Raw genomic sequence first — 19,760 nt, 5'->3', positions numbered from 1 at the left:
TCCTCAGATGCCCAAGGTACCAGCTGGGGACATCTCCCTGGACACCTGCGAACCCCTCTAGAGTTAAGTCTCTTGCCAACCCTAAGGTGGCTCCCTTAGTTAGGATATATACTTTGGGGAGGATGGGTGGAGCTCGGGGTATTGGGATGGTTGGGATATAGGAAGGGTGTTTTTTTTTTTTTTTTTTTTTTTTTTTTTTTTTTGGTTTTTCAAGACAGGGTTTCTCTGTGGCTTTGGAGCCTGTCCTGGAACTAGCTCTGTAGACCAGGCTGGTCTCGAACTCGCAGAGATCCGCCTGCCTCTGCCTCCGAGTGCTGGGACTAAAGGCGTGTGCCACCATCGCCCGGCAAGGTTAGTTTTAATGTGGTCCAGTAAAATTAATGATTAGTTCACCGTTCTCAACCCCAGCTTCTTTACATGCTAGGTAAATGTTTTTCCACTGAATCACTCCTAAGCCTTCTCTCCCCTTTTAATTTATCAGACTTTATTGTGTATTTCTGCATGTGAAACCTTGTACTCAGTTTTGACTCCTGCTTTTACATACACCTTTCAAGCTTATTTGTGTTTTATTTTTTTGAAACAGGGTCTTACTGTGTAGTTGTGACTGGCCTGGAACTTGCTATGTAGATCATGCTGGCCTCTAACTCACTTCTCCCTGATTTTGTCTCTGAAGTTAACTGTTACCATAAATAAGTATGATTGTTACTTTGTTTCCCAGTCTCTCCCTGTTGTGATGATACCCGGACCAAACTTGCTTCTGAACTTGGAGGTTCTGAACTCTCAGGGTTCTTTTCCAGTGCCATTTCCAGGAGCCCTTTCCTTATTTATTCATTCATTCATTCATTCATTCATTCATTCATTTATTTATTTAAGATTTCTGCCTCCTCCCCGCCACCGCCTCCCATTTCCCTCCCTCTCCCCCAATCAAGTCTCCCACCCTCATCAGCCCGAAGAACAGTCAGGGTTACCTACCCTGTGGGAAGTCCAAGGACCTCCCACCTCCTTCCAGGTCTAGTAAGGTGAGCATCCAAACTGCCTAGGCTCCCACAAAGCCAGTACGTGCAGTAGGATCAAAACCCAGTGCCATTGTTCTTGACTTCTCAGCAGTCCTCATTGTCCGTTATGTTCAGTGAGTCCGGTTTTATCCCATGCTTTTTTAGACCCAGTCCAGCTGACCTTGGTGAGTTCCCGAAAGATCATCCCCATTGTCTCAGTATGTGGGTGCACCCCTCGCGGTCCTGAGTTCCTTGCTTGTGTTCTCTCTCCTTCTGCTCCTGATTTGGACCTTGGGATTTCAGTCCAGTGCTCCAATGTGGGTCTCTGTCTCCTTTCATCGCCTGATGAAGGTTAATATCCAGGAGGATAACTATATGTTTTTCTTTGGGTTTACCTTCTTATTTAACTTCTCTAGGATCACGAAAAGACACTTAAGGTCATGCTCAACTTCCTTAGCGATCAGGGAAATGCAAATCAAGACAACTTTAAGATACCATCTTACACCTATTAGAATGGCTAAAATCAAAAACACCAATGATAGCCTTTGCTGGAGAGGTTGTGGAGTAAGGGGTACACTCATCCATTGCTGGTGGGAATGCAAACTTGTGCAACCACTTTGGAAAGCAGTGTGGCGATTTCTCAGGAAATTCGGGATCAACCTACCCCTGGACCCAGCAATACCACTCTTGGGAATATACCCAAGAAATGCCCTATCATACAACAAAAGTATATGCTCAACTATGTTCATAGCAGCATTGTTTGTAATAGCCAGAACCTGGAAGCAACCTAGATGCCCTTCAATGGAAGAATGGATGAAGAAAGTATGGAATATATACATATTAGGGTACTACTCAGCAGTAAAAAACAATGACTTCTTGAATTTTGCATGCAAATGGACAGAAATAGAAAACACTATCCTGAGTGAGGTAAGCCAGTCCCAAAAAGAGGAACATGGGATGTACTCACTCACAATTAGTTTCTAGCCATAAATAGAGCCCTTTCCTTCTTATTTGTACTCTGCTCATTTTGCCTACTAGGAAGCTGGCTGGCTTTTGTATGCTCCAGTCTGAAGACCATGGATTTCTAGTTTTCTTCCTGTATTTTCTTCTGCTGCATTTACCCTTCATGTTGAGTTTGAGTACATTGTTGTTGTCCAGGCTTCCCAGGAGTTTGTTCCCTTGAAGTTTCCATTTCTGTCTCCTTTTTTGATGACTATTTGGGAAATTAAATGATCATCAATGGGTTACTTAGTTGTGTGAAAGTAAGCACTTCTCCAGCTTTTATTCATTGTAAATGTTAATTGTATCTTCTTAGAGTTTAAGGATTTTGGCAACTGGATATGAAGGACTAGTTAAGCATCTTTTAGAATGAGCTCTTATATTTAAAAAAACCCCTGTTTTGATTAAATTTGTATAACTAATTTGCCTCTCCTCTGATTTTGTTCCCCAAAGCAGTAATATATACAAGTATTGGGAGGTTTCTAAGAAAACCACATGACTTACTTAGTAAAACATGGGTTAAAAAGAATGTTTGCAAAAGGCATTGGGCTTCGTTTTGATTTTTGAGACAGGGTCCTGCTGTCTGACTTTAGCTGGCTTTAAACTTGTAAACCCTACCTTGTCCTGAGTACTGAGACTGTTATGGGGTGATGGTAGGGGAATAATGTCTCATTTGCTATATAGGCCAGGTTGCCATCAACTAGAGTGCTGAAATTACAAAGCCTACCATTACATCCAGCAAGCACTCCCCACACCTATTACGGAAGAATTTTACCCTTTCTTTAGTGATTTTATTCTTGTCACTTGAAGTTAGTGAATTGTTTAGAAAATTTTGTTTTATTTGTTTAAATTTTATAGCTTATGAATTACTAAAGTTTCTTAGTCATGGGTAATAACTAGTTTGGGTACTTATAAATCAACAATTTAGACTAGTAAAATAAATTGTTATATATTCTGATTTTGTGGGTTGAAAACATTCAAAAATTGAAACAGCCTTAATTTTTTATTAAATATTTTGGAATTATAAAGACTAGCACTGTAAGTGATTTAAAGTTCGAGTGTATTGCAGTGCTTCCCAAAGAGCTGAGTTTTTATAGCAAGTGCTCTGTTGTCCTTGTCTCTATGATGGGTAAAGTGGTTTGAACTGTTCTTGCATTAGTTTTGTTCACAATGTAATAGAAAGATGTAATGTCATGTTCTGATTTGGTTTGTTTGATTTACAGCAAATGAACTGCAACTTATCTCTTTTACTTTAGGCTTTCAGATAAACTTCTATGAAAAGGCACAAAGTAAGCTAAAATTTTGATATTCTGTTACTTTTTTTTTTCATATCCATCTTGGTATTGGGAATGTGTCCACTGTTGTTTCAACTAACAGACTGTGGTGATTTTACACCGAGAGAGCTTCCATTTTTCATTTTGTTCCTTCCCATTCTTGGTTATATTCTTGACTATAAATTGTTTTTGTTTTTACTTGAAATTCAAATAGGGAAAAGGTGTGTATAGAGATTCAGATGCATGTGGGCATTGAAAAACTTAACTGTAATTTAATTCACAAGTTGCAAGTTCACCTTTAAGATTGTGGTGCAGAAAGCCCATAACTGCATGCAAAGACTATGCTTTTATTTAAAGGATTTAAAGCTCTTATTTCGTTAATTTTTTTTTTTTTTAAACAAGACTTGTTGCAGTCATGTCCATGTGTCTGCACTCCTCTCCCCATTAGGACATTCATTTTATACTCATGGGCTGGACTTAGTTTAGAATCCCAGCACCAGTATCAGGTAAAAAACCAAATAAAATGTTTGGGTTCATAGAAAATAGAATAGATTTTTTTAAAGAAAAAAATAAAAAGACGTTATTTACAAAACTAGAATAAAATACATTTTGAACTTGAAACAGATTATAAAATGAAGTTTTGTCTTTTTTTTAAAAAAAGATTTATCTCAAGGACACTACTCTAGTTAACATGAAAACATTCCAAAATGAAATGGTTTTATCTTCTGCTTCTTCTTGTCTGGGTAAGAATAATGATCAGTTGATGTATATCATTCTTAATAAGTTAGCTTTTAGGGAGAGTTTATACTGGAGAAAAAGCATTTCTGTTATATTAAAGTTTCTTGGTCCTTTTTTTCCCTTGATGGATCAGAAAGCTTAATTTTTATTGGCTGGACATTGTGGTTTTCTTTGTAATGTATTGAACAAAAATTTATTTTTTGAATGGGTTACCCATGATACCAGTATGTGGTATATAATAGAGTCGAGGTAATATACTAGGTTAAAAGTTTTTTTAGTAGGCACACTGTTATCTTCCTCTTAGTTTAAATACTAAACCAAAAGTGTATATCAATTTCTATTCATAGTGAACCTACGATTATTTAGGTATGGAGTTGTAGTTTCAATTTATTCTATTCTAATTTTTAATACACTCATGTTACATTTTAGCTTTCATTTACATTTTAACATAATTGCTTAATATTTAACAATTAAAAATTATATACTCTAAGGCTGATCTATCTTGAATTTATTATTGTGTTCACTGTATTCTCTTTGCCTTTAGTTCTGCTGTGTGAATAAAACAAGAGGCCCTTGGATGTGTTAACTCTAAAATGTGCAGTGCTTCAAAGACCTCTGAGGATAAGTTAACAGTACTGTAGGGCTCTGAGTGACTCTTTCCTCTCCTGTTGCTGTAGCTCTGCCTACTATGCTGTTCATGGCTGACTCTAACATAAATTAGAGAGGTTGAGCCCCAGAACCTATGGGAGATTAATTGTGTGGGAGGGGCATATGCAGGAACACTTTTGCACACTTTTTCATGCTGCTTCTCACTGTTCTGCTTTCTCCTGACTTTCCCCAAATCTCCCTTTCTCTTTCCCATTTCTCTTTATTTTCTTCCTTTTGAGATTCAGTATTCAGTGCCCTATTCACTTCATGAAGTACACATTAACATTAAGAACCGTACAGTGAGTGAGGTTCCTGTACAGAAATGAATACAAAGAGGTCCTGCCCACAGAAGGCTGACAGTGGAGTGGACAGAGTTGACTCCCCCCTGGTATCAGTATCTCACTACTGATGCTGCGAGCTGCTGAGAAACCAAAGCCAGGGTGTGAGTAGTTGCAGGAGCTGATGTGCCCAGGACCAAGCTCAAGAACATGTGTGTCTCATGTTCACTCCTTCCATCCTCCCTTCCTCCCTTTTTTCTTTTCTTCTTGAGATGGAGTCTGACTTTGTTTCTGAGATTGGCCTTGAGCTTGGTGCTCAAGTGGTCTTCCTGCTTCATTCAGCCTTCTGAGCAGTTGGAACTGTAGGTACATTCCACTACCCCAGTTGCAGTTGCTGCTTTCTTAATGAGAGCTGGAGGCTTGGGGATCCTGCTATGGGTCTAACCTACTTCAGAGTTAAGCAGAGCTGACTGTGTTATCTGACTCTAGATGATTCAGAACAATTAGTGCACATATCAGGGAGAGAAGGGGGAGCTGGAAAGTTAGTAGGGTTGGCCAGCCTTTAGCTAACAACAATTGTTTTTGTACAAATCATTGCTTATGTTTTAGGATAAGGATAAGCTTATATGTTAGCACTTTTCCTATGATTTTATAAATTAAAAAATGTAGCAGTTTTCTAATTTGCTTTAGAATGCAAATGTTATATTTGTTAAAGTAGTCACCATTTCTTTAAAAATTAAAAATTTAAAATCATCGTTTGAACAGTTGTTTTCCTATTGGCTCATACTTTGCTAGAAATGCCAAAGGATGTTTCAGAATTAGGGAAATATATTTAGTTCATTAGCACTAAGTATATATCATACAGAGTTGTAGGAGAGGATGTAGCAAAAAACAGAAAACTAGGCATTTTAAAGGTGCAATTGAAGCAGCAGTTCCCAGTTCTCTATCATAATCAAGACTGTTGTAAGATGATCATGACTAATGGAAGCTCTGAGAGATTAATGTTCCCATTGTTTGACACGCATAGTTTTTGTTCTTTATGTTTCTACATCACTATTCCTATCAGTTATCATGATTGCTTGTTTTAAGTTAGTGAAAGGTTTTGGAAATGTGTATATGTATATTTACATGCATAGATAGTGTGAGATTCCAATTTTAATTTGGGGTCCAGATTTTTGTAGAAATTGAATATTCACTTTGTACCTCATGTTTTTTAAAAATAAGTTATACTCTGTACATGTCTGAATTTCGACTTTATAAATATTTAAGATATATTTTAGATAGTAAAAGAAGTAATTTATTTATGATAGCTATATTTCTTTAATACTATTAGATTATTGAATTTTTCTGAATGTAAAATTACTTGAAGAAGAAATACCTTTTCGTTTGTGAGAGTTCTAGATGTACAGTTTCTGCATTCCCAAGACTGAAATTCAGTTAGAGCCTATTGATTAACTGTGTTAAGAAATTACCTTTGTTCATGTAAATATGTTTATGTAACTTATGACCAAGTTTGAATGCATCTTCTGTCTTTAGTAGATGAATTTCACAGTGTAATTTGCTTGTTTTATAAAACCAGTCTCTAGGAGTGAACATAAAGGTTTACTTAGAAACATATTTTTGAGAATATTTTATTTTTTTTTACAAATACTAAATTTGCCTGAGGTCTGCCAACCACCTGACTTTGGGGTGGATAGGGGATAAGAATAATGTCTATTACAGATCCCTGGACATAGGATTTTCCTCAGAAAATATTTGAAATCCTGTGCTAATCCAGTCAGAGAGTTTTTTAGGAGGCTGTCCAGGTATTGAGGTTTTGTTTCAGTGTATTTGTCGCCCATAGCCGAAGACTTCTTGGTCGCTAAAGTTTGCTTTCTGTAGCTTTGCCTTTTACACTTTTGGTGGCTTAAAAAACTTTTTGTGTCTTTTAAGAGTGTTTTGCTTGAGAATGTTTGCATGGCAATAGAATATTACCCCCCACACACACACACACACTCCCTTTCAATGTGTCTCCACCCATAACCTAGACTTAGAACTCACTTTGTAGCTCAGGCTGGTCTTGGGGTATTTCACCCCCACTTTCAGTTTCCTGATACTAGGATTACAGACCTGTTCTAGGACTCTTATTAATTTACAACCAAACTGTTATATCGAAAGTGTATGCTCCAGAGGTGAGCGTTGTTCTGTGGTATTACTACATTGTAGTCATTTTTAGTGATGTTGCACATTGATGTATTGGGGAAAGGTTTATGTGTGGAAGAGAGGCTTCTTGTGGTTGATTCAGTATTTTTGAGCCAGGAGGTAGCTCACAATGTAGCCTAGACTGGTTTGAACTCTGAAGTTATGGTCCTCCTGCCTCGGTTTCTGAGTGTGAGGAATACAAGCATGTACCTTCACACCCTTAATTGTGAAACCTTTCTTTTATAGTAATTATCTCTTATTGTTTTAAATTGGTGGTAATAAAATGGCAGTAGTAAAACTGGAGGAAGGATGTTTCTTGAATCTTTTCAGAAGTTTGTGTTGGATATTCATAGTTTGCTGAGCTGGTAAGAGTGTTTGTAAAAGGTGGTACTTTGGCTTTATAATGGAATGTAGAGAACCAAGAAAGAAGTGGTGGAGAAAGGGCTAATTTTTCATGTTTAAATAAAGGCTTAAAACTCATTTCTTAAAAAATATTTATTTATTTATTTATTTACGTATATGTCTCTATACCTACTTATCTGTCTGTGTGTATCATACACATACAGGATCCTCCAAGCCAGAAGAGGGCGTTGGAGCCCCTGGAACTGGAGTTACAGGTGACTGTGAGCTGCCTGATGTGGGTAGGTGCTGGGAACTGAAGCTTAGTTCTGTGCAAGAGCAGTAAATCCTCTTTACTGCGCTGAGTCATCTCTCCAGCCCTGGCTGATTACATTTTTAATTCTGTATTTTTTTGTAGTAAAAGTCCCGCAACTAACGACTAAAATTTTGTCATTTAGAAATTACTGACCTCAGCTGAGCTTTTCTTATGAAACAAAATGAACACATTTACTGCTTTTTGGTATTAGTATAGTTTACTTAAAAGAACACATTTACTGCTTTTTGGTATTAGTATAGTTTACTTAAATGAACACATTTACTGCTTTTTGATATTAGGATAGTTTATTTAGATTGATATAGATGAAGTGAGCTGACAGAAGACATTTTTGTAGAGCTGGCCTCTAAGCTCTAGAGGCTGATGCCTAGTATATTCATCACTTTCTCTGAGGTCCATGATAAAATGCCAGTATACAGTCCTCCTTGGAACAAAAACACTTCTGTGCTAAAGCTCCAGAAATGTATCTGTGGTCTATGGGCAGTCAGGTCCATTTGTTCTCTCTTAACATACTACCACAAGAGATACTGCTTACTTATCTTCCACACTGGAAGTTGTTAGAACCCAGATTCTCCCTGAAAATTACTTTTGTTACTAGAAGGAAGATTCCTAATGGTTGCTACATTTAAGCCTATGCTATTTTTGAAGAAGGAAAGCATTTAAGTGGGATTCTCTCACGTTACAGAGTTTTCCTTCATGTGCCAGTTGCTCTCACTGACAGTAAAGAGATGTTTGACAGAACTTTTGTGGCTGAGTGAAGGAGAGTAGAAGTGATGTGGAAAGGCTCCAGAGGCCAGTCTCAGCTGCATTATTATTCAAAGCTTTTCAGGTTTGCTTAGAAATTTAGGGTGGTGCTTTTCAAACACGGTGTGTTATTCTCACTACTTGGTTTCCTTTGTTTCCCAAATCCAGACAAAAATATCCAAATGTGTAGGCTATACCACCAGAAGTTTGTGGTTGTCATCTTGATTATTGGTCTTCTTATCAGGTGAGACTACCAAGCAAACATTAACCTGAAGTGAGGACTAAGTGTAGACAAGCATATCTCCCCTTTAGAGTGACCCTGATAACAGTACTCTGCATGACTGAAACCCATCTGTACCAGTGTCTGACTGCTGGAGACTTTGAAGCCGAAATTAATCTAGAGGTCCCTTGGAAGAAAGTAGACATGTATACACAGGTTATGTGGTAGAAATAATAGGTGGTGATGATAATGATGATTTGAGACAGGGTCTCAAAACCCTGATCTAGTCATGAATCAAAGGTTCTATGCCTAATTTTTTTTTTTAATAAACACTTCACGAATTTGCGTGTCATCCTTGCGCAGGGGCCATGCTAATCTCTGTATCGTCCCAATTTTAGTATATGTGCTGCCAAAGCGAGCACGCTAATTTTTTTAAAAATTTTTTTATTTGCTAAATCCAACTAAAAGTCACATTAAGTGAAAAGACATTTTTCATAGTCTAACCTTTTCAAAAAGAAATCCATTCATAGAATATACTTATGGTTAACAAGAAGTGCTTAATTGTGTCTACTAAGAAATAAAAGTCTTATTTACATCTTGATGTTTTAAACATGGAAGATGTGGTGATTTGAATATGAAGGCTCATATGTTTTAATGCTTAGTCATCATGGGGTAGCACTATTTGAGAACGATAAAGAGGTGTGGCCTTGCCAGGGTAGATGTGTATCAATGGGGGTGGGCTTTGAGGTTTCAAAAGTCTATGGCAGGCCCAGTCTGTCTGTCTACCTCTACCACTCCCCTGTAATTTCAGATCAGGATGTAGCTTTCAACTCCTGCTGTAGCTTCATGAGTGCTGCCATGTTCCCTGCCACGATGGTAATAAACTAAACTCCTGAACAACAAGTAAATCTTTTTTTTTTTTTAAGAGTTTGCTTGCTTTCATGTATAAGAGTTGCCTAGGGCAACCCACTGACTGGGAGAAGATCTTCACCAACCCCGCAACTGACAAAGGTCTGATATCCAAAATATACAAAGAACTCAAGAAATTAGACCGTAAAAGGTTAATCAATCCAATTATAAAATGGGGCACTGAGCTGAACAGAGACTTTTCAACAGAAGAAGTTCAAATGGCCAAAAGACACTTAAGGTCATGCTCAACTTCCTTAGCGATCAGGGAAATGCAAATCAAGACAACTTTAAGATACCATCTTACACCTGTCAGAATGGCTAAAATCAAAAACACCAATGATAGCCTTTGCTGGAGAGGTTGTGGAGTAAGGGGTACACTCATCCATTGCTGGTGGGAATGCAAACTTGTGCAACCACTTTGGAAAGCAGTGTGGCGGTTTCTCAGGAAAGTCGGGTTCAACCTACCTCTCGACCCAGCAATACCACTATTGGGAATATACCCAAGAGATGCCCAAACATACAACAAAAGTATATGCTCAACTATGTTCGTAGCAGCATTGTTTGTAATAGCCAGAACCTGGAAACAACCTAGATGTCCTTCAATGGAAGAATGGATGAAGAAAGTATGGAATATATACATATTAGAGTACTACTCAGCAGTAAAAAACAATGACTTCTTGAATTTTGCATACAAATGGACGGAAATAGAAAACACTATCCTGAGTGAGGTAAGCCAGACCCAAAAAGAGGAACATGGGATGTACTCACTCATATTTGGTTTCTAGCCATAAATAAAGGACATTGAGACTATAATTCGTGATTCTAGAGAAGCTAAATAAGAAGGTGAACCCAAAGAAAAACATATAAGCATCCCCCTGAATATTAACCTTCATCAGGCGATGAAAGAAGACAGAGACAGAGACCAACATTGGAGCACTGGACTGAAGTCTCACGATCCAAAGGAGGAGCAGAAGGAGAGTGAGCAAGAGCAAGGAACTCAGGACTGCGAGGGGTGCACCCACACACTGAGGCAATGGGGATGTTCTATCGGGAACTCACTAAGGCCAGCTGGCCGGGGTCTGAAAAAGCATGGGACAAAACCGGTCTCGCTGAACATAATGGACAATGAGGACTACTGAGAACTGAAGAACAATGGCTATGGGTTCTTGATCCTATTGCACGTAATGGCTTTGTGGGAGCCCAGGTAGTGTGGATGCTCACCTTAATAGACCTGGATGGAGGTGGGTGGCCCTTGGACCTCCCACAGGGCAGAGAAACCTGCTTGCTCTTTGGGCTGAGGAGGAAGGAAGACTTGATTGGGGGAGGGGGAGGGAATGGGAGGTGGTGGCGGGGAAGAGGCAGAAATCTTTAATAATTAAATAAATTAATTAATAAAAAAAAAGAGTTGCCTAGGCCATGGTGTCTCTTCACAGCAGTAGAACAGTCACTGAGACAGGAGGTATTTAATGGGTCAGAAGAGGCTATTTGTATTGTGGAAAGAAGTAGAACAGTGCTGTGTTAACTTTATCTGGACTAACACCAATTTTGCATGGACAAGCCGGCTTCTTTGCCACTTCCCTTGTTGTTTTTATAATAACCCAGTGTTAGATGTAAATTAAAATTCAACTGTACTTTCTTTCCTTGAGCAAATGGGTGTATTCATTGAATTCTCTGCATCTTAAAGCTTACTTTATCTTACTCTGTTTGCTAATGAAGTTCTTACAGAATTGGGAAGTCCAGAAGAGTTAATTACTTAATGACTGATGGGAATCACTATGGCAGTTGGGCAGATAAGGAAAGATTGTATCACATTTGCTTTTTGACAAGAATCTGGACTCATATATGGTTACTAATACTATCCTGAGCAAACTTCTTAAGGAGGTCAACTCAGATCTGGTAGTTTTAGTGGCTTCTCAGTTTATGTACTGCTGTGACTATTTTACCTGCCTGCTACCTACAGGTCTCGTTAGCCCCATTACCTAGACTCAGTGGAACTGCAGGCCAGTCAGTGTGCTTCAGCAATACCACTTTTGGGTATATATCCAAAGGATACTCAATCACACCCACAAGGACAAGTGCTCAACCATGTTCATAGCAATATTGTTTGTCATAGCCAGAACCTAGAAACAACCTAAATGCCCCTAGGCCGAGAAATGAATAAAGAAAATGTGGTACATTTACACAATGGAGTACTACACAGCAGAAAAAAAATAATGGCATTTCTCTGATGACTAAAAATGTTGAGCATTTTCTTAAGTGTCTTTCAGCCATTTTAGATTCCTCTGTTGAGAGTTCTCTGTTTAGATCTGTCCTCCATTTTTTAATTGGATTATTTGTTCTTTTGATAACCAATTTCTTAGAGTTCTTTGTATATTTTGGAGATTAGACCTCTGTCTGATGGGGGTTTGGTGAAGATCTTTTCCCCTTTCTGTAGGCTGCCATTTTGTCTTGTTGACTGTGTCCTTTGCTTTACAGAAGCTTTTTAGTTTCAGGCTGTTCCATTTATTAATTGTTTCTCTCAGTGTTTGTGCTGATGGGGTTATATGTAGGAAGTGGTCTCCTGTGCCAATGTATTGAGTACACTTGTTCTGAGAGGTTCAGTGTGGCTGGCTTTATGTTGAAGTCTTTGATCCATTTGGACTTATGTTTTGTACATGGTGATAGATACAGATCTATTTTCATTTTTCTACATGTTGATATCCAGTTATGCCAGAACCATTTGTTAAATGTGCTTTCTTTTTTCCATTTGATTTTTTTTTTTTTTTGCTTCTTTGTCAAATATCAGGTGTTCGAAGGTATGTGGATTAATATCCAGGTCTTCTGTTCTGTTCAATTGGTCCTACTGTCTGTTCTTATGCCATACCAGGCTGTTTTTAATACTGTAGTTCTGTAGTCGAGTTTGAAGTCAGGGATTGTGATGCCTCCCGAAGTTCTTTTATTGTACAGGATTGTTTAGGCTATCCTGGGTTTATTGCTTTTCCATATGAAGGTGAGTACTGGTCTTTCAAAGTCTGTGACGAATTTTGCTGGGATTTTGATGGAAATTGCATTGAATCTGTAGATTGCTTTTGGTAAGATTGCCGTTTTTCCTATGTTAATACTACCTACCCAAGAGCATGGGTGATCTCTCCACTTTCTGGTGTCTTTTTCAATTTCTTTCTTCAAAGATTTAAAGTTCTTGTCATACAAGTTTCCTATTTGTTTGGTTAGAGTTACTCTGAGATATTTTGTGCTGTTTGTGGCTATTGTGAAGGGTTTCTCTGATTTCTTTCTCAACCCATTTATCTTCTGTGTAAAGGAGGGCTATTAATTTTTTTTGAGTTAATCTTGTATCCTGCTACATTACTGAAAGTGCTTATGAGTTGTAGAAGTTTTTGGTAGAATTTGTGGGCTCGCTTATGTAAACTGTTATATCATCAGCAAATAGTGAGAGTTTGACTTCTTTTCCGATTTGTATCCCCTTGATCTCCTTTTGTTGTCTTATTGCTCTGGCTAGGACCTCAAGAACTATGTTGAATAGATATGGGGAGAGTTGACAACCTTGTCTTGTTCCTGCCTTCAGTGGGATTGCTGTTAGTTTCTCTCCATTTAGTTTGATGTTGGCTGTTGGCTTGCTGTATATTGCCTTTATTATGTTTAGGTATGTTCCTTGTATCCCTGCTGTCTCTAAGACTTTATCATGAAGGGGTGTTGTATTTTGTCGAAAGTTTTTTCAGCAGCTAATGAGATGATAATGTGGTTTTTATTTTTCAGTTTATTTATATGGTGGATTACGTTGACAGATTTTCATATGTTGAACCATCCCTGCGTCTCTGGGATGGAGCTGACTTGATCATGGTGGATGATGGTTCTGATGTGTTCTTGAATTCGATTTGCCAGTATTTTATTTAATATTTTTGCGTCAATGTTCATGAGCAAGATTGGTCTGTAATTCTCTTTCTTAGTAATGTGTTCATGTGGTTTGGGTATCAGGGTAATTGTAGCCTCATAAAAAGAGTTTGGCAATGTTCCTTCTGTTTCTATTGTGTGGAACAATTTGAGGAGTATTGATATTCTTTGAAAATCTTGTAGAATTCTGAGCTGAAACCATCTGGTCCTGGGCTTTTTTTGGTTGGGAGACTTTTGATGACTGTTTCTATTTCTTTAACAGTTACAGGTCTATTTAATTTGCTTATCTGGTCTGATCTTGATTTAATTTTGGAAAGTGATATTTATACAGAAAGTTGTCCATTTCCTTTAAGTTTTCCAATTTTGTGGATTATAGGTTTTTGAAATATGACCTGGTGATTCTCTGGATTTCCTCTGTGTCTGCTGTTATGCCCCCCTTTTCATTTCTGATTTTGTTTGTTTGGGTATTTTCTCTCTGCCTTTTGGTTGGTTTGGATAAAGGTTTGTCCATTTTGTTGATTTTTCTCGAAGAACCAACTCTTTGTCTCATTGATTCTTTGTATTGTTTTCTTTGTTTCTATTTTGTTTATTTCCTGCTGTGTAGTTCTCTTGCTTGAGTTTGCTTCTTTTTGTCCTAAAGTTTTCAAATGTGTGGGATTTTTTCCAGCTTCTTTATATAGGCATTTAGTGCTATGAACTTTCCTCTTAAAATTGCTTTCACTGTGTCCCATAAATTTGGGTATGTTGTGTGGTCATTTTCACTGAATTTTAGGAAGTGTTTAATTTCTCCCTTTATTTCTTTCTTGACCCATTGATGCTTCAGATGAGGATTGTTTAATTTCCATATGTTGATGTTGAATTTACTTTTAAGCCACGGTGTTCTTACATGGGGTTATTCCTTTTTTTTTTTTGTATCTGTTGAGGTTTGTTTTGTTACTGAGTATGTGCTCAATTTTTGAGAGGGTTCCATGAGGTGCTGGGAAGAAGGTATATTCTTTTATTTTTGGATGGAATGTTTTATAAATTTCTGTTAAATCCATTTGAGTCATAACATCTGTTCCCTTATTTCTCTTATTTGACTGGCTGTCCTGTCCAGTGGTGAGAGTGGAGTGTTGAAGTCTTTCACTACTAGTGTGTGGGGCTTATTGTATGATTTAAGCCTTAGAAGTGTTTCTTTTACATGTGAGGGTACCCTTGTATTTGGGGCATAGATGTTCAGTATTGAGATTTCTTCCTGATGGATTTTTCCTGTGACTAATATGAAATGTTCTTCTTTGTCTCTTTTGATTGATTTTAGTTTGAAGTCTGTTTTGTTAGATATTATTAGGATAGCTACACAAGCTTGTTTCTTAGGTTCATTTGATTGGAAATTTTTTCCTAACATTTTTCTCTGAGGCAATATCTGTCTTTGAGATTGAGATGTGTTTCTTGTATGCAGCAGAGAGAGGAATTTTGTTTTCATATCTGTTAGCCTGTATCTTTTTATAGATGAATTGAGTTGATTTGTTTGAAGGGATACTAATGATCAGTGATTGCTATCTCTTGTTAATTTAGTTCTTGTTGGTGGTGGTGCTATTTTTGTGTGTTTTTTCCTTCTTTGGAATTTGCTGCTGTGAGATCATCAATTTTGTTTTTTTGTTTTTTTTTGTTTGTTTGTTTTTTGATGTAGCCAAATTCCTTGGCTGGACTTTTTCTTCTAGTACTTTGTATAGGGTTCTTCTTTTGGCTAGGTATTGGTTAAATCTAGTTTTGTCATGGAATATCTTGTTTTGTCTTTCTATGGTGATCGAAAGTTTTGTTTTAGTAGTCTAGGCTGGAATCCATGGTCTCTTAGTATCTACATAACACTTGACCAGGACCTTCTGGCTTTCATTGTCTCCATTGAGAAGTCAGGTGTTACTCTGATACGTCTGCCTTTATATTTGCAGCTCTTAATATTCTTTTTTTATTGTGTATATTTAGTGTTTTGATTATTATGTGGTGAGGGGACTATTTATTTATTTATTTATTTATTTTTGACCCTGTCTATTTGGTGTTGTGTAAATTTCTTGTATCTTCATAGGCATATCTTTCTTTAGGTTGGGAAAGTTTTCTTCTATGATTTTGTTAAATATATTTTCTGTGCTTTTGAAGTTAACTTCTCCTTCTTCTTTACCTATTATTCTTAGGTTTGGTCTTTTCATGGTGCCCCATATTTCTTGGATATTTTGTGTTAAGCTTCTGTTAGATTTAATGTTTTCTTTGACTGATGAGCCTATTTCCTCTATTGTATCTTCAGCACTTGAGATTCTCTCTTTCATCTCTTGTATTCTGCTGTTTATGCTTGCACTAGTGGTTCCTGATCATTTTCTCATGATTTTTGTTTCTATAATTCCCTTGACTTGTGTTTTCTTTATTGTCTCTAGTTCAGTTTTCAAGTCTTAAAATAGTTTCTTTCATATATTTGATTGCTTTTCTTGGTTTTCTTTAAGGGATTTGTTGATATCTTCCAATTTTTTTCTTTGTCTTTTCCTCCGTTTCTTTGAGGGATTTTTTTCATTCCTTCTTTAAGGGCCTCAAACATTCCCTAAAGTTAATTTTTAGTTCATTTTCTTCTGCTTCATCTGTATTTGGTTGTTCAAGTCTTGCTGTTGTAGCATCACTAGTTTTTACTGGTGTCATCTTGCTCTTTGTGGTGCTGTGCATGTTCTTCCTTGTCTACCCATCTTTTCATCTGATTGGAGTATTTGGGGCAGTCTGTGACTCTGGTGATCAGTCTTCTAGGTGCCAGTCTATCAGATGGTGCCAGTCTATCAGATGGTTGCTTCTCGTGGTGCAATCAGTGCCACGATTCCATTCACCTCGTTGGTCCTTCCGTGTTTCTGGAGGTTGCATGGCGCTCCTGGGGTTTGCTCTGCTTTCGTTGAGTTTGCTGTCTCAGGCCTGCTCTGGCCTAGTTGCTGGCTCAGACCTGTAGCTGTGGAGTTCACCGTCCTAGGCCTACTCTAGCCCAGGTTGCTGGCTCATTCATGCTCCTGTAGAGTTTGCTGCCTCAGGCCTGCCCCGGGCTAGGTCACTTACTCAGTCCTGGTATCCTAACTGTCCCTGGTTTGGATCCACTCCTGCTCCTTTGGAGTTTGCAGTCATAGGCCTGCTCTAGCCCAAGTCGCTGGCTCAGACCTGCTCCGGTAGAGCTCTCTGGGATTAAATGTTTTAATTTGTTTTACTTTTCTTTGTGACCAGAGAGAAACAAAAATAAAGGGAGAAAAAAAATTCATTTTGGCTCATGGTTTCAGATGGCTTAGTCTGTGATGGCTTGGACCCTTGTATTTAGGCAGGCAAGTCATCATGACCATGGGAGTATGTGGCAGGGGAAGTTGTTCACCCTTTTTTCAGACAGGAAGCAGAGAGTAGGGATTCAGCATGTGTACATTTAGAAAGTCTCATAGGTAGGTAGCATACCTGGATCCTGGATTCCTGTGGGCTGAGGTACTTCACATAATACTCAGAGATGTTTAAAGGTAATAACAACCCTTCTGATGTATTCTCCTGTTTAAAACAACATATGCCCCTAAAGACTGTGGATATTTGACTATAACTGTAATAAATATTAACCATTATTTTTTCACTTTTTGAATTCAATGCTTTTGGAGATATATGGGTTTGTGGCCATATTTTATAAATTGTAAATGGTCTTTAGCTTTAGAAGGTAGAATTATTTTGTTCTGGTCGTATGGATAATAGAGTCTTCTTTCTTACGATACAGTGAGGAAAAAATAAGCCTGTTAGGTTGAATTGGAGGATATCTAGATACCAGCAAGTAAGATAATGAAATTCCTAAATACTTTTTAACACTCCTTTGTTTTAGGTATTTATTATGTATAGCACATTTGCAGATTTCAGAGGTAAATCAAGATAGTTAAAATTTGAGGAGGATAACAGTTGAATAACATGAACAAACTCAGCGGTCAGAGGGGAGCACGGTGGACCAGTGTGAGCATAGAGTCTCTCTGGGAACAAGCACGATGATGATGTATGTATGCATCTGTGCTGGTGCACAACCCTGTGTATACATTTGTAGAGGCAAATGGACGTTGCAGTTGATGTTGAATGTGCTCCTTATACACTCCCTACTTTAGTTTTTGAGACAGGATTTCTTCCTGAAACTGGAGTTCATTGACTGGCTAACCCAGTAAGCCCAGGAATCCTGGGGTATAGTATGGTACCTCTGCACTTGGCTTTTTGTGTAATTATTGGAGATCTGAACTCTGGTCTATTTATATCTATAGCAAGTACTTTTCCAATTGAGTCAGTTTTGATGACTTTGAAACTGTACATAATGCTGATTCTTAATGAATCATGAGGAAAAGAGTGTTTTCCTCATCTGTAGAAGGCGAGTGAGAGCTGTTTTCAGTTCTTGGATTACCATGATACAGAACATGAGTAGAAGACTGTCAGCTCCTTCATTGGAGTCTTTGAAGGAGAACCAAGCTGTGAGGTAGGAGAAGCTGATTGGGAACATGGTATTAAAGGTTTGTGTTGCTTGAGCAGTTAGTTCGGGGAGAATATTTAGGATTCTTTATCCTCTTGCTGAGAGCTAAGTAAAGGTGGGTATATTTCCCTTCACCTTCAGTATTCTGCTAGCTTCTCAGAAATACAGGGAAAGGCATTTCTGTGTCTCTGTGGATCCACTTGAGTAAATCTTGATCTTCAGAATTATTGAATCTTTTTAAATATATTTTTTATTCTTTGGGAATTTCATATGTACATATAATATACCTACTGTGTATTTTAATTGTACTGACCTCCTCCCTCCCTAATGCCTCCCGGAGCCCCAATTTTCAGATTTATGGTTCTTAGTTACCTTGATGGCCCCATACTTGACAGTGCCTTTTATTTCTTAAGGGAACTTTGAGAAGAACATTGTGTGTAGATGAAGTGAAAGCCCATTTTGGCTGGTATGGGGTGTTCTCTTCAGACAAATTAGACAGCAGAACTCTGGGAATGCTGACAAGAGACTGCTTCCTTTAGTCTTGGGTCGTAGGCTGCCAAACAGCCCAGGTCAGCTGGTGGGCCAGGCATGATTTTAATTTTTCTAGTATTAACAAAATGTTCTCATTTTCTCCAAGCCAAGTTAGCCAGTGTTTCCAACAGGGGTGATGGGTGATCCGGAGCAGTTCTTGGGAAATGCAAACACTGGCCTATGCATACAGCAAAATCATCAAGTGCAGTGTATACTCATATTTCTACTCCAGTTACTTGAGCATCTGAAGTGGAGTTATCTGGGGCTGTGTATGTCATGTCTGTTCCCAGATCAGTAAACACTGGAAACATTTTCCTCCCCTGGCACTGATCTTCTCATAGGAAACTCCTATGATTTAAGTATTATGTGGTACCTGGTTTCTACTGTCATAGTTAAGGGGAAGTTCTATCCCTGCTGGCTCCTTACTATGTGACCAAAAGGGTGTTGCCACAAATATATGTTTTTTTTTTTATCTATTATATTAAGTTCTATTTTATAGCTCTTGCTGTCTTTGAAGTCTTTCACAGTCTTTCATGGTCTTTTTAAAAATATAATTTATTTTTATTTTATGTGTGTTAGTGTTTTTTCTGCATGTATGCTTGAGCCAGGGTGTCAGATCCCTGGGAACTGGAGTTAGTTACAGACAGTTGTGAGTTCCCATGTGGGTGCTGGGAATTGAACCTAGGTCCTCTGGAAGAGCAGCTAGTGCTCTTAACTCCTGAGCCATCTCTCCAGCTTTTCATAGGCTATTTATTTATTTATTTATTTATTTATTTATTGGTTTTTTTGAGGCAGGGTTTCTCTGTGGCTTTTGGAGCCTGTCCTGGAACTAACTCTTGTAGACCTGGCCTCGAACTCACAGAGATCCACCTGTCTCTGCCTTCTGAGTGCTGGGATTAAAGGTGTGTGCCACCACTGCCCGGCCTCATAGGCTTTTTATAGCACCAGTTGTTTACTGCTAGTGAAACATCATTTCAGGTCTCTCCTCTCCTCTCCTCCCCTCCCCTCCCCTCCCCTCCCCCTCTCTCATTAAAAAAAAACCTTAGTAGTGTTAGTGATTACACATAACTGAGGGTATAGCTCAGTGTCAGAGTGGGTGCTTCTTGCTTTGTTTCTAAGTGTTAAAGATTGCCTACCTGTGTCACATGTGGTGGTGACACCTGTAATCCCAGCACACAAAAGGCAGCAGTAGGAGAGGATCGTCAGTTTGA

General features: G+C 38.2%; 1 protein-coding gene and 1 non-coding gene across 3 annotated transcripts in view; one reads left to right on the top strand and one right to left on the bottom strand.

Annotated features, from left to right (window-relative positions):
• The window catches only part of Map2k4 (mitogen-activated protein kinase kinase 4), a 104,533-nt gene that overhangs the window by 11,462 nt on the left and 73,311 nt on the right, over positions 1–19,760 (top strand). The window contains exon 2 of one of the 2 annotated variants that reach the window (XM_057774455.1): positions 3,251–3,283. The exons of the other annotated variant lie outside the window; for it this stretch is intronic. Coding sequence (XP_057630438.1) covers positions 3,251–3,283 — 33 coding nt within the window. The remainder of the gene's footprint in view (positions 1–3,250; positions 3,284–19,760) is intronic. 2 annotated transcript variants of the gene reach the window in all.
• LOC130878927 (U6 spliceosomal RNA) lies at positions 9,069–9,172 on the bottom strand. The gene has a single exon (XR_009057534.1). It is a non-coding gene; the product is annotated as a U6 spliceosomal RNA (small nuclear RNA).

The sequence above is a fragment of the Chionomys nivalis genome, chromosome 7 (genome assembly GCF_950005125.1).
Source record: "Chionomys nivalis chromosome 7, mChiNiv1.1, whole genome shotgun sequence".
Lineage (NCBI taxonomy): Eukaryota > Metazoa > Chordata > Mammalia > Rodentia > Cricetidae > Chionomys > Chionomys nivalis.
The sequence above is the reverse complement of the archived record's forward strand: the minus strand, read 5'-3'. Positions and strand labels throughout refer to the sequence as shown.